General features: G+C 42.2%; 1 protein-coding gene and 1 pseudogene across 1 annotated transcript; one reads left to right on the plus strand and one right to left on the minus strand.

The window, feature by feature from the left end:
• Positions 1-1,970: 1,970 nt before the first annotated feature.
• Positions 1,971-5,105, minus strand: LOC132886772 (uncharacterized; annotated as a pseudogene).
• A 2,088-nt stretch (positions 5,106-7,193) lies between these two features.
• LOC132886778 (retinol-binding protein 2-like) lies at positions 7,194-11,489 on the plus strand. Its single transcript, XM_060921841.1, has 4 exons — positions 7,194-7,266; positions 7,396-7,574; positions 11,235-11,336; positions 11,436-11,489. The coding sequence occupies exons 1-4, from the start codon at positions 7,194-7,196 to the stop codon at positions 11,487-11,489; spliced, it is 408 nt and encodes a 135-aa protein (XP_060777824.1).
• The last annotated feature ends 3,934 nt before the right edge of the window (positions 11,490-15,423 follow it).

Here is a 15,423-nt window from a genome sequence, read left to right on the forward strand (position 1 = left end):
GAGTTTGGTCGCATCTAACTACAGCCCCAAAAAATACCATTGGCCATGCTGAGCCTAGCTACATTGCTAACAGGACTGACAGCGCGCCTGACTGACTGGGAGGTCGCGCAAAGCTCGGAGAGGTACGGAGCAGCTCGTCTCAATTCAGATAAGAGCATATTTCATTATGGAAGTACGGTGGACTGTTCCTTTAAAGCAGATATGCAGAACCTTTATTTTTAAATACATTTCTGAGTGGATAGTATCTTCATCCTTGACTCTTGTATGCTGCATAAATGGGAATAAAAAATATATATATTTTTGAGAGTTAAAATTGACTGCAAAGTTGGCATTTGAGATGCCCCACTGAGCCAGCCAGCCGAGTGCATGACATCACAGCAGGAACCGGTTTTAAAGCCTAAGCCTTTTACAGCTATAGACCAAAGTCATATAAATAAAAATTTATGGTGAAAGTAAGAAATACCGTTACCGACTTACTCAATTAAGACTGATTTGACTTCATTGATTGTGGGTTGACTGTCATTAAAACAGGATAAGTGTTATAACTTCTGCAACATACATGGACATGCATGCATTTTCACTGATAAAATGTAAAAGGTTAATTAAATAATCAGATGAACTGAGACTCATATTCTGAAGCAAATTAAATAATCTTATACCGGTAACTTAAACACAACACAAGTTACATGTATTAATCTAAATGCAGGTAAACAACATGTTGTTTTATATCCAAATGAGAGTTGGAGCTTACCCGTCTGTGTTCTTGCTTCTTGAAGGCCGATCTTGTGGCCGATTGTTTTGAAACAATCTGACTTTCAGTTTTTCGTTCAGTTCTCCGTTCATTTGCTTCTTCCACGTAAGGGCAAGATGGCAGCAATATCCAGTTTAGAAATAAGATGGCTGCTCCACTCTTTCCCTATTTTCTCCATACGGAGTACTCCGTCATTACTGCTCGGCTCAAGCAATTACTAAAACCTGGGACGGAACGGGACGTCACCGGTTTTAGCAACAACCGCAGGGAGGTCACTGCCCGAGCGATATGTCATGTCCCGTTCCATCCCAGGTTTTAGCAACAACCCTCGGCTCACTCCGGGAGAACTGGTGCAACTGAACTTTGCGTTTTAAAAAAAAATAAAAAATACTTTCCTTTTCTTGTTTTCTTTTCCTTTAATTATTGGTACTGCACCCTCTTTCAGTACAGGCTTATAGCCAATGCTCCTCAACATATCAGAGGTTTCATACGCGTCCTCAGTAAAATGTGCAGAGGAGAGGAGAGACCACACCACTTCATAGGCGCCCAATGTGCCCATGAACTTCTCTCAAAACGCGTCCAAATCTTTGCAGTTTGAACATTCTTGGGCCATGAATGCAACGTAAATCCATCTTCTGTCATGTTGCTGCACCCGCCAGCAACACATCTACGTGGCATGATGATAAATTAGCTCAAAATGGAGGATCGGAGTTGCAGTCAGCTCTGTGTTTTAGTATAGCAGAAATGGTGATGAGCCCGATAGACTTCCTGCTGTGACGTTGTGGACGTCAAGGTCATTCACTCAGACCGCTACCTATATCAATCATTTTAATCATAAAAATTACTATATTAGACTTATTGTTAATGCTTAAAACTATTCCTGTGCCATTCTTGAGGTCTCAAGGCATTTATAAACGAAAATGAGGCCATGGCTCTGCGTATATGCTTTAAGTTGCTGTAAAGATCCCCAAGGTATGTTGGAGACTCAGAAAACACAGGGAAAAAGGTTCTCTGCTCTGAGAGAATTGTTTGGCTTTCATACAAATGTGACATTTGAAAGAAACCCAACACGGCTCATCAATCTGAGAACACCATCCCCACATTGAAGCTTGATGGTGGTAGCACAACTGACGCTATGCTAGAAACACCTCATGGATGCACTGGGACACATTCTCAGTGATGTATCCTGGAGTTCTCGGGTGTTTCGGGTCTCGCAACATCATACACCCTCACCCAGGCGACCCAGCCGGGGTTGATCAAGCCCCAACTTGCGTCCCAGTAGCAGTCCACGGATCACCCCTTTTAATCCAAAGCCACCGTGTGGCTTTCTCTGCAGCTTCACTTGCGGATGCAATGGCCCCCTTCTTAGCTGCTCCTACAATGCCCAAGCAGCTCAGGACTTTGCAGAGGGAGCGCTCTGCAAAACCCCTACAGCCGACTTTTTTTTTTAAAGATATTTTTTGGGGCTTTTTTCACCTTTATTGGATAGGACAGTGAAATGAGTGAAATGAGTATCAGATAGGACAGGAAATGAGTGGGAGAGAGAGATGGGGAGGGATCAGGAAATGACCTCGGGTCGGAATCGAACCCGGGTCCCCGGATTTATGGTATGGCGCCTTATCCACCTGAGCCATGACTCCCCCCTACAGCCAACTTCTATGGGATCGCAGAAGGTTCTCCAACCTCTCTCCCTGCACTCCTCCACCAGCTCCTGGTACTTGGCTCTTTTCCTCTCATTGGCCTCCTCAAGACGCTCTTCCCAGGGAACTGTTAGTTCCAAAATGATGAGGTGTTTTGAAGCCTCAGATGTTATCACCACGTCTGGACGGAGAGTTGTTACTGCCACATGTTGGGGAAACCTCAGCTGCTTTCCCAGGTCGGCCTGAAGCTGCCAGTCATTTGCCGTGTGGAGGAGGCCTGTTGTAATATGTTGGCGTGCTCGGGGTTTCTCTCCAGCTTTTACGAAGGAGACTGCCTTCTTTGGGGCATGATGGTGCTTGCAGGAGCTGATGGCAGAGGTTAAGCTTTCAGCAACTGCCTTAAGCACCTGGTCATGGCGCCACCGGTAGCGGCCATCAGCCAGGGCCTTTGGGCAGCAGCTGAGAAGATGTTCTAAGGAACCTCTACCAGAGCACAGAAGGCAGGAGGGTGTCTCACTCTTTCCCCAGACATGGAGGTTCGCTGGGCTAGCTTGCACTAGGAAACGGACCAGATGGAAGTCTGCCTGCAAGATGTTTGTCCAGGTGATCCTGTGCTGTAGTGTGCTCTCCCACCTTGTCCATGCCCCCTGTTGCCGGAGTCCCACCGCCCTGCTCACACGCTCTTCCTCCACACCTGGTTGGACATCCTCCTGGATCAGGTGGTGTCTCTCCTTACCGCGGGTCTGGCTGATCAGGGTCTTTGGGTAGTAACCCAGGCCTGCTCTTCCTGTTGCCACAGTGCTTGCCAGTGCCTTCTGTCTTAGGTGAGACTCTGCCACCTCCACTGCTCTCCCAGCCTTCCAGTTCCTTCCTGTCCTCACCACGATGCCAGCTGCTGACACCTTGCAGTCCCTTGAGTCCCTGTACTGTAAGGCTTCTCTGGTGCATACCACCATGAACTCCTCGGTGAGGCCACTGAAAGGAAGCTGCAGAGTGTTACTCGCCCCATACAGTGCCGCACTGGTGAGACTGCGTGGGAGGCCTAGCCACTTTCGAAGAAAGCCACTGATCTTCCTTTCTAGGGACTCATCTGCTGTCATTGGGACTGCATAGATTAGCATGGGCCAGAGGATTCATGGCAAGATAGAATGCTGATAGATCCAGGCTTTAAATCTACCAGGCAAACCAGACTTGTCAACCTTGGTGAGCCAGGTTCCAAGTTCCATGCTGGACTTCTGGATGGCAGCTGAGTCTTTCAGGCTAGAGTCGAAGAGTTTCCCCAAACTCTTGACAGGTTGCTCTGTGATGGTTGGAATGACAGTTCCTGAGATGGAAAACCTGAACTTGTCAATCACTTTCCCCTTCTTCAGCACCATCGATCTTGACTTGGAGGGCTTGAAACTCATCCTTGCCCAGGTAATGAGTCTCTCGAGCCCTTGCAGGATCCACCTGCACCCTGGGACCGATGTTGTAGTGACGGTCAGGTCATCTATGTAGGCCCTTATCAGGGGCTGCTGTACACCTGACTTAGTCAGGGGCCCTCTGTATTCCACCTCGGCTGACTTGACCACCATGTTCATGGCTAGCACGAAAAGGATAACAGAGATGGTACAGCCTGTTATTATTCCTTTCCCAATGCGATGCCAGTCTGATGTTTCTGACCCAGAAGTGACCCTCATCCTGAAATTATTGTAGTAATCCAAGATGAGGTCCTTGATCTTAATGGGAACATGATGGAGGTGAAACGCAAGCTCGACCAGCTTATGCAGTATGGACCCATAGGCGTTGGTCAGGTCCAACCACAAGACCGCTAGGTCACCTCTGTTCTCGTGAGCCTCTCTAATCAGCTGTGTGATGACTCCAGTATGCTCCAGACAGCCAGGTATTCCAGGGATCCCTCCCTTCTGCACTGATGGGTCGATGTAGTTGTTCTTGAGGAGAAACTCTGTCAGTCTCTGAGAGACAATGCTGAAAAACACCTTCCCTTCAACACTCAGGAGTGAGATGGTCCGAAACTGGTTGATGTTTTTCGAGTTCTCCTCTTTGGGTATCCATACTCCCTCAGCACACCTCCACTGGTCAGCGACTTTTCCCCTTCTCCAAATCACCTTCAGGATCTTCCACAGGTGCCGTAGAAGCTCTGGACAGTGCTTGTAAACCAGATAGGGAATACCACTGGGGCCTGGAGCAGATGCTGAGCGAGCTGCCTTGATGATATCCTCGACCTCTTTCAGGCTTGGCTCCTTCAGGTTGAACTCTGTTGTTGGGGGGGCGGGGCTGATGAGCGATTTGTTGGGTTTCAGGTCTTGTTCTCTCAGAGGATCGCACACTGTGTCCTGGAGGAAGCGATTCACTTGCTCTATCGAGCACTCAAGCCAGCCACTGTGCTTGTCCCCAAGCAGTTGTTTTGTAAAGTCAAAGGGATTGGCAATGAATGCAGCTCGCTTCCACGCTCTCTCTCTTCCCCGTCTCCGGTGCCACTCAGCCCTGCGAAGGGTCATCAGCTTCTTCCACAGGATGTTTTTCAGCTCTGTTAAAGGTTGCTTCTCCTTATCAGCAGCAGTCTTATACTGCTTCTTCAGAGTGCAAAGCTCCTGATGCAGGCGATGTATCCTAGTGGCCCTGCGGTTCATTGTGTAGGAAGTGGGCTTAGATCCTACTTTCTCTACCTGACCAAATCTCTCTGAGGCATAGCTGAAGATGATGGTGGTCATCGATTGGAGTCACAACACCATCCCCACATTGAAGCTTGATGGTGGTAGCACAACTGACGTAAATATTTTATTTACATTGTGTCATTTTATATATATATATATATATATATATATATATATATATATATATATATATATATATACACACACACACACACACACACACACACACACACAGTACTGTGCAATAGTCTTAGGCACATATAAAAAATTTCTGTTGACCAAAAATGGCTTTAAAATAATGAAGTGAAATGTTTCGGCATTAAAGATAGACTGCCTTTCAGATTTTTCAAGTTTAGGTCATAAAAAGAATTTTCCCTGACAACCAATTATTTTTGTTTAGTGAACTGAAATCTACTGAATTCGAATCACAGACTTCCAATTTTATTAGTTTTTAAAATAGAACAATTAATGAATTTAGGGCCATATGGCCCTAAATTCTCTACTTTTTTTCCTGCTTCACCATGATTCATTTCAATATATTATGTCACGCATCACATGGTGGGCTTTCCCCATTCGTGCAAGGCATTGTGGGATACAAATTTGAAACAGGAGAGGAAAATGGAGGACGCAAATGAAACATGAAAGGCCGACTACAGTAACGGAAAGTGAAAAGAAAAGACCTTATGTTGCGAAGGAATGGAAACGCAGGCCCAAACTAATAAATATTGACAGTCAGCGAGCACCTCGGTGTGATCAGCTGTTCGTTTAGCAACAGAATGATATAACTGTCAGTGCATGGTCAAGATAAACCTGTAGATGGCAGTAATGCAACACTGGATGCCAGCTGCTGTAAAACCCAAAAGAAGAAGGCAAAGAAGAAGAAGCAAGTAAACCTGCACATGCACACACCGGACTTCCTCTGTCTGCTTGACTGCACAAAGCAAGCAATTTCATGCATATTATTTGCTTGGGAATCCCCTCAAATTAAATAACTTCCCAGCCACAGAATGGCCTGGGGAGTTTTTTGTTGTTGTTTTGGTTTGGGGTTTTTTGAGATATTGCAGAAATAAACATATATCACAATGACCAAATTGCAGATGGAACTAAATTTCCCAGATTTTATGAAATCGAAAGGCTGTATAGCTTTAAGGGGGGGGGGGGGGGGGGGGAATACTATAAACAGCAGTAAGCCATAATAAATTAAACAAAGTCAATATTTTGTGAGAGACAACCCTTTGCTTTAAAAAAAATTGTCTCAGGTACAGTTAGTGCAATTTTATAAGGAAATGAGCTGGAAGTTTTACTGAGCATCTTACAGAACCAGCCACAGTTCTCCTGGACACTTTGACTGTCACACTTGCTTCTTAATTTTGCAGCAAAACCCAGGAGCCTTCATTATATTTGCTTTTTTAATCTAAAAAGTGGTCTCTTACGTAATATACTGCTCAGATACAAACTTTTTTTTCTGTAACATTTAATTTTGTGCTGGAAAATGAATGTTTGGAACTCTAAAATGTTTTTGTACTGACCTGATAATGTAGAAGTCTCATTCATCTCATTATCTCTAGCTGCTTTATCCTGTTCTACAGGGTCGCAGGCAAGCTGGAGCCTATCCCAGCTAACTACGGGTGAAAGGCGGGGTACACCCTGGACAAGTCACCAGGTCATCACAGGGCTGACACAGACAACCATTCACACTCACAGTCAATTTAGAGTCACCAGTTAACCTAACCTGCATGTCTTTGGCCTGTGGGAGAAACCGGAGCACCCAGAGGAAACCCACGTGGACAACATGCAAACTCCACACAGAAAGGCCCTCGCCAGTCACGGGGCTCGAACCCGGACCTTCTTGCTGTGAGGCGACAGCGCTAACCACCGTGCCGCCCAATGTAGAAGTCATAAAATAGAAATCTATAACAAAGTTTGTATGAAAAAAATAGGGTGCTGAAGACTTTTGCACAGAACTGTATATATTTTCTCTCCTTCTTATTCCATTGGCTAAATTGGTTTATGTGCCTCATTTTGGCTTTTCTCCCATTGCTCTTTTTTCTTATCTTTAGTATTGTGACCAGTTTGCTTGCTCAGTATAAAGTCCCAGAACTGCATGCTCTCTTACATTCTGCCCAAAGTTCACTGCATACCACCATGCCTGTGGATTTCAGTGGGACGTGGGTTCTGGAGACTAATGACAACTTTGAAGATTACATGAAAATACTCAGTAAGCCAAAATTAGTGGTATGAATTTATGCCTAATGAGTCTTTTCATGTACACATAGTGCCTGAGATGATTGCAAGATCTGCTTCGAGACTGCATGCATAAAGGTTTTTTTTCTGTTTTTTTTTTCAGACATCGATGTGGTCACACGGAAGATTGCCGTGCACCTGTCTCAAACCAAAGTTATTATACAGGATGGAGACAAGCTTACAATAAAGACACTCAGTACCTTCAGGAACTATGAGATAAGCTTGATAATTGGGGAGGAGTTTGACGAGTATACTAAAGGACTTGACAACAGGATGCTTAAGGTAGGTGTAAATATTTAGCCAGTTTTATTTAATGGACAAACTCTCATTCTGACACTTTCCATCATCAACTCCATTATTTGAGATCAAGTATCTGATATATGCTGTTGGGATTTGATGTGTTATAGTACTAATAAGATAGTTCATGGAAACAGAACTATGATCCTCATAAAATCCTGAAAATGGTGTAAAAGGGAGAAAATACAGTATTTCTAGAAAGTGAGGGAACAACTGTTTATAGCTGTTATAATATAAGTAATAAGAGAAACCTGTTTTACAGATGGTCCACAACATTAACTGTAACTATAAACAGATAAAAATGTTGTGATGTGGAAAATGATGTGTCATTCTTTGATAAATAAAACAAACTAATTGTTGGCAAATTGCAGTGGCATAAGAGGAATAAAACACTTCAGAATGAGCTGTTATTAGAATATCACAGAGTAGATGATCATGACTACAACCTTACTACACATACAGTTAGGTCCATATATATTTGGACACTGACACAAATTTTGTTTTTTACCTGTTTACAGAAACATATTCAAGTTATAGTTATATAATGGACATGGACATAAAGTCCAGACTTTCAGCTTTCATTTGAGGGTATCCACATTAAAATTGGATGAAGGGTTTAGGAGTTTCAGCTCCTTAACATGTGCCACCCTGTTTTTAAAGGGACCAAAAGTAATAGGACAATTGACTCAAAGGCTATTTCATGGGCAGGTGTGGGCAATTCCTTCATTATGTCATTCTCAATTAAGCAGATAAAAGGCCTGGAGTTGATTTGAGGTGTGGTGCTTGCATTTGGAAGATTTTGCTGTGAAGAAAACATGCAGTCAAATGAGCTCTCCATGCAGGTGAAACAAGCCATCCTTAAGCTGCAAAAACAGAAAAAAACCCATCCGAGAAATTGCTACAATATTAGGAGTGGCAAAATCTACAGTTTGGTACATCCTGAGAAAGAAAGAAAGAAAGAAAGAAAGAAAGAAAGAAAGAAAGAAAGAAAGAAAGCACTGGTGAACTCATCAATGCAAAAAGACCTGGACACTCACAGAAGACAACAGTGGTGGACGATCATGAATAATTTCCATGGTGAAGAGAAACCCCTTCACAACAGCCAACCAAGTGAACAACACTCTCCAGAAGGTAGGCGTATCAATATCCAAATCTACCATAAAGAGAAGACTGCATGAAAGTAAATACAGAGGGTTCACTGCATGGTGCAAGCCACTCATAAGCCTCAAGAATAAAAAGGCTATATTGGACTTTGCTAAAAAACATCTAAAAAAGCCAGCACAGTTCTGGAAGAACATTCTTTGGACAGATGAAACCAAGATCAACCTCTACCAGAATGATGGCAAGAAAAAAGTATGGTGAAGGCATGGTACAGCTCATGATCCAAAGCATACCACATCATCTGTAAAACACGGCGGAGACAGTGTGATGGCTTGGGCATGCATGGCTGCCAGTGGCACTGGGTCACTAGTGTTTACTGATGATGTGACACAGGACAGAAGCAGCCAGATGAATTCTGAGGTATTCAGAGACATACTGTGTGCTCAAATCCAGCCAAACTGATTGGTCGGCGTTTCATAATACAGATGGACAATGACCCAAAACATAAAGCCAAAGCAACCCAGGAGTTTATTAAAGCAAAGAAGTGGAATATTCTTGAATGGCCAAGTCAGTCACCTGATCTCAACCCAATTGAGCAGCATTTCACTTGTTAAAGACTAAACTTCAGACAGAAAGGCCCACAATCAAACAGCAACTGAAAACTGCAGTAAAGGCCTGGCAGAACATTAAAAAGGAGGAAACACAGCGTCTGGTGATGTCCATGAGTTCATGACTTCAGGCAGTCATTGCCAACAAAGGGTTTTCAACCAAGTATTAGAAATGAACATTTTATTTACAATTATTTAATTTGTCCAATTACTTTTGAGCACCTGAAATGAAGGGATTGTGTTTAAAAAAATGCTTTAGTTCCTCACATTTTCATGCAATCATTTTGTTCAACCCACTGAATTAAAGCTGAAAGTCTGAACTTCAACTGCATCTGAATTGTTTTGTTCACAATTCATTGTGGTAATGTACAGAACCAAAATTAGAAAAATGTTGCCTCTGTCCAAATATTTATGGACCTAACTGTATAAGAATGTGGTATGTCGGCTCCAGAGTAACGCAACACAAAAGTGTCATTCTGGAGACCACAGCTATCCATGGCCGTGAGTCTGGGAGATCAAAACAGGCCATGCTCTTTGGGTGTGAGTGGTGTCAATCATAGTGAGATTAACCAATCATAGGCCCCGTGTGCTCATACAGCAGAGGGTAGATAGCCTTTTCTTCCGAGTGTGTTACGCTGCACTGTAACACATGTAAAAATTGTATGCACATTGTGTCTGCTGCCTTAAATTGCTACTGCCATGTCTGAAATCACCACACAGTGTCTGAAATCACTTCCTCACTTCCTCACATATATTTTTCATTATATCAAGGGCAGCAGTAAAGGAGCCACAGAATTAAATCCAACAGAGTGCTCTGGAAAGATCATCATGACCTGTCATTAAATAAAAACAATGAGAACCTTACAAATGACCTAGCAAACAGAAATACAGAAATGTATATTAAAAAAAGAAAAAAATATATTTTCTGTATTGTATACACCACTAACAAGAACCTTTAGAACAAGACCGTCAATGATGGCGTAGCTCACTTCAGCACCATCTAGTCCAGAAGGAATGATCTAAAGTGGGCCACCTTGCGCAATAAATGTTGCAAGCTATGTACCCGATATACAAGCTGTACACAAGCTATCTATAGAAGCTATATCCATCCTAGGAATACGTACCTATTTGCCAGAAAGAATCCAAAACTGAGGAATTGACCGAGAAGAAGCTATTTTTGTTGAGCTGCTCATTAAGGCTTAATTAGTCTATAACTTCATTAATAATTGTAATTAAGCAAATCTGGGTAGAAGTTATATGCACCTTAGGGACCCCTACTTTCATGCCAGAAAGAATTAAAATCGGTGAGGGAGAAGGAGTGATTTGTGTGGAAACTGCTCATTAGGACTTAATTACTCCATATCTTCATTATTAATTGCAATTATGTAAATTTGGGTAGAAGCTAAATGCACCCCAGGCAGACCTACCTTCCTGCCAAAAAGAATAAAAATCGGTGAAGAAGCGATTTTCGTGAAATGTGGACGACACCGTACGGACACCGGATGGACGACAGACAACACATGATGGCATAAGCTCATTGGCCTGTCGGCTGGACATCCTGGATTGTTTTATTAATCTTATACTACAGACATTTGTAAAGAATTACAAATTAAACTGATGTACTTTTGTTTATATACATTTAATGATTCATCCATAAAGCTGTCATCAAATAGCTCCCTCACCAGCCTCTCTTTTTTTCTCTCTTGAACCTAATAAGATTTAAACACGCACATACTTCTGAAGTCAGAAAACTTCACAGAAACAGTTTCACTTTTTGCAACATATTATTCATCAATATTATTAATTTTTTTAATTATATGACCATACAAACCATTTGGAAACCACAACATAGCCAAGCTAGCTAATTAACGCTTGTTATTTGTAAAATGAGCAAAATTAAAATAGTGCTGTGATTGCCATTTAACTGTGAGAACAGACTTTGGTCAGCTGGGAGGGCAACACATTGGTGTGCACACAAAAGGGAGAAAAGGCCAACCGTGGATGGAAGCACTGGATAGAGGGAGATAAACTACACATGGTGAGCTTTGAGTAGGTTTTTTTTTGTCAGTTACATGAATCATACTGCATGACATACTTATTTTCATATCCTTTCTATTTCTGTTTGAACTTTTTGCAGGAGCTGTATTGTGAAGGCATTGTCTGCCATCAAGTGTTCAACAGGAAGAAATAGTGCCTACAATATGGTCACTTAAAAAAACAATAAGAAAGCCCCTGTTTAGCCAATAATAATAATGACAATGAAAGTATATGTAGTATTAGGTGTAATGACAGTCATGTATTTTATTATCCACAGGGTGACATCAGTAAAAAGCCCTATGTATATATTATACTGTAATTATTGAGACAAGACAACAGGATAAATTATTTTTGGCAAATTAAAGTTAAATGCCAGTTAATATGTGGCTTTGGTGTATAAAACGATTTAGTGAAATGTAAACATTTATCCCACACTGCTGCTGGATTCTCAAACCTGATTTGCAGATTTCTGCATTCACTTGGATTAATTTTCAATGACAGCAGCTGCAATTCAAACTTTAGGTTATTGTTTCTAATTAACAGAATAAATAACGTTTAAAAAATGTTATTTCATGAATGTTCGATAACACTAAATCAAACAAAACTGTCAGGCTGATTAAAATGTACAATGTACTAAACTTTCATGAATAAAAATGTTGACAACATTGTAACATTTTGTCAACAATGTTACAGAAAATAAAGTATATGAGCAAAAAATTTTTTGAAGCTGTAGAAAACTAAAGTTTTAACAAAAGAGAATGTGAATTTGAAGTATCCATCCATTATTTATACTGCTTATCTCTCAGGGTCACAGGGGAAACTAGAGCCAACCATAGATGACTTTGGGTGAGAGGTGGGGTTCACCCTGGACAGGCCACCAGCCTTTACACACATTCTCATACCTATGAGCAATGTAGGGTAGCCAGTTGACCTAGTCTGTAGGTCTTTGGACTGTGGGAGGAAACCAGAGCACCCAGAGGGAACGCATGCAGGCACAAGGAGAACATGCAAATGCCACACAGAAAGGTCTCAGTCAGCCACAAGGTTCTGGTCTGAGCTGGCCTGAGCTGACAGGAAGTCTAAAGTAACTCAAATAAGCAATTTTTACAATCATGGTGTGCAGAAAAGCATGTATAGTTTCAGTGAGTCTATGCTCATGATAGCTTCAGATTCCTGTTCTTGCCTGACAGGAGTGGAACCTGATGTGGTCTTCTGCTGTTGTAGCCCATCCACCTTAAGGTTCGATGTTTTGAGCATTCTGATAATGCTTTTATGCTCACCATCAGAGGCAGCAGCAGGAAGTTTTGGATGGGGGGGCGATGTGTCGCGTGTTGAAGGCGCGCCAAATCCAGGGGGGGTCCAGGGGCATGCACCCCCAGGAAATTTTGGAATCTTTAACCCTCTAAAACACTATTTCCCACATTTTGAGAGGCAAATTTTGGTGGGGTAAACTAAGTTTAATGTCTCTATTAGAGTACATTTCGTCCATGTATTTTTTTCTATATGAAACAGAACCAATGATACTATAACGTAATTACATCTACTTAGTATCATTGAGAGGATAACACCCTCTTACCATGGGTTTGGTCAGGGCAGCAAGCGAATTCATGTAGATCTAGAGCAGCATCAAGTTTTTGGTCACCCAAAACTGCTTGTACACCTTGTGAACACTATCTAGCCATCCAGACAGGACACGAGTTATCAGTCAAATACAAATGTAGCGACACTGTCATAGCCTTGCTGTCACAGGGTCCCCACTTTGTCATGAGTACCCAAGGAGACCAAACATGTCTAGACAGTTGCCACAGCAACAGGTTAATTAGTCCACAGAATATTCATAAATCAGCTTGTCTACTAAACATGATGGGTTTTGCAGTTCTGCCTAAGCCAAATAAGGAAAATCCCGGAAAGCAGAGGCAATTGGTGATGTCAGGGCCAGGCTAATTTGCATTGGTTTTGGTGCAAATGGGTGCTACCAACCTACAGTACAAAGGGATGCCGCTGGGGCACCGGGATGAAGTGACACAGCGGGATTTAATAAGGGAAAACAAAGGCATGTAGCAGGCTGTTTATTCACACTACTCTCTCCTTTTCTTCCTTGTAAATAGTCAAAGGACTCCCATCGTAATTTTGGGGGGCGCAGACCCCCAACATAATTTTAGGGGTGGTGGTCCCCCCCCCGCTGCCACCGCCACTGACCATGGTTGTAAAGAGTGAAAAGTGGACTGTGAGTGTGCCACTGGCATGCCTCTGGTTGATTACACTTATAATGCTACAATATTGTAGCAACAATAGTGGCCATGAATACAGATTAAGATAAATACGTTTCACACATTTAGATGTTTCCCTGAGGTGGCATAAGCAATTAAACATATAAAACCCTGTGTTAATGGGTTTCTGATGTGACACAAGCAATTCAACTCTGCTAATGAGTCGAATCTGATGTTAAAATATGCAATATTGCAAGTACAAAAGAGCAGGTGGGATAAATTAATAGCTGCAACCCATATCTTTGACTACCAGATGTCATTAAACATGCTGAAAAGCTCCAATAATGTTTCCATGACTTCCCTCACTCATCTTCAGTAAGCTTTTTATGTCAGGATTGTGGAGGATCCAGAGCCTAACCCAGGAAAACTGGACGTGAAGTGGGAATACACCCTGGATGGGATGCCAGTCTATCGCAGATTACCATTCAAACACAATCACATCATCAATCTGGAGGTAACCAGAGAACCTGAAGGAAATACACACAGACAGTTACCCAAACACAAGGATCGAACTGAGGACTTTGCAGCCCTGAGGTAGCCATGCTACCCTTTTTCAATACAGTTGAAATGAAAGCCATTGTTTCAGGGAGCTTTGTTTTGTCGTTTGAGACATTTGTGGTGGTGTTAAAATGAACCAAGGAAGCTGCATTTTAGATTTTCTTTTCACAGCCACGTATTACTTCATAAGAATTTTATATATAAAGACAAAACCAGGACAGTTTTTTTTTTTTTTTGAATGAATGTAAACTTCCACATTTTTTGGCTCTTTTTTTTTAGGAATGAGTAAAAGTTACGAATGAATGAAGGAAGGAATAAATAATCTTTCAATAAGTAATATGGCATATAAGTGTGTAGCGGTTCAGTGTTCGTGGGTGGAGCACAGAGGACAGCAGGACAGAGATCAGGTTTGACAGCTCGTTTTATTATCACACTTTTCAGCCTAATAATTATGTGCACTTTTCAGACACACACACATCCAGCGTCTGGTTCAGCAAGAGCCCCTCTGCTCTCGCTCTCCCTCCTTAAGTAGGGCGCGGTCACTGGGAAGACACAAACACAGGTTAATTGCTCTCAGGTGTAGTGAATCTGCCACTCACCTTCCCTGACTCCGCCCTCCTGTCACAGACCGGCGCTTGACCACGCCCCCGCTGCCACAGACACATAGATACACTGTCAGAAACAGGGGTACAGTAGGAGTCCATTTCTGTCCCCCAAGGTACAATCTACACCAATGTACCCCTTATGGCTCATTATTAGACCTCAAAGTAACTAAAAGCCAAAAAGGTACATATATGGTCCCAAGCACCACATAAAGGATACAAATAAGTACTTTAGAGAGGGTACTGCCCCAATGACAAGCCATTGTACCCCTAAAGGTACAGTAATGTACTTTATTTTCTGAGAATATAAGATAGATAGATAGATAGATAGATAGATAGATAGATAGATAGATAGATAGATAGATAGATAGATAGATAGATAGATTCATTCATTCATTCATTCATTCATTCATTATCACAAGCCAACAAATTAAGGCACTTTTACCTGAATGTAGTAAGTCATCATCTCATCTCATTATCTCTAGCTGCTTTATCCTGTTCTACAGGGTCGCAGGCAAGCTGGAGCCTATCCCAGCTGACTACGGGCGAAAGGCGGGGTACACCCTGCACTGTAAAAAAAAAAAAAAATCCGCTGTTTTTACGGAAAAATACTGGCAGCTGTGGTTGCCAGAATAATCCTGTTAAAAATACAGTGAAATGTAAACAACATTACAGAATAACTTGTACATTTCACTGGGATTCCATGTACAATTAATGA

The sequence above is a fragment of the Neoarius graeffei genome, chromosome 1, assembly GCF_027579695.1.
Source record: "Neoarius graeffei isolate fNeoGra1 chromosome 1, fNeoGra1.pri, whole genome shotgun sequence".
In the NCBI taxonomy this organism is placed as follows: domain Eukaryota; kingdom Metazoa; phylum Chordata; class Actinopteri; order Siluriformes; family Ariidae; genus Neoarius; species Neoarius graeffei.

Coding starts and splice junctions, on each gene's coding strand:
- LOC132886778 (XM_060921841.1), top strand. CDS start 7,194: ATGCCTGTGGATTTCAGTGGGACGTGGGTTCTGGAGACTAATGACAAC. Junction 7,267..7,395: donor AGATTACATGAAAATACTCA/GTAAGCCAAAAT, acceptor TTTTTTTTTCAG/ACATCGATGTGGTCACACGG. Junction 11,337..11,435: donor AGGGAGATAAACTACACATG/GTGAGCTTTGAG, acceptor AACTTTTTGCAG/GAGCTGTATTGTGAAGGCAT.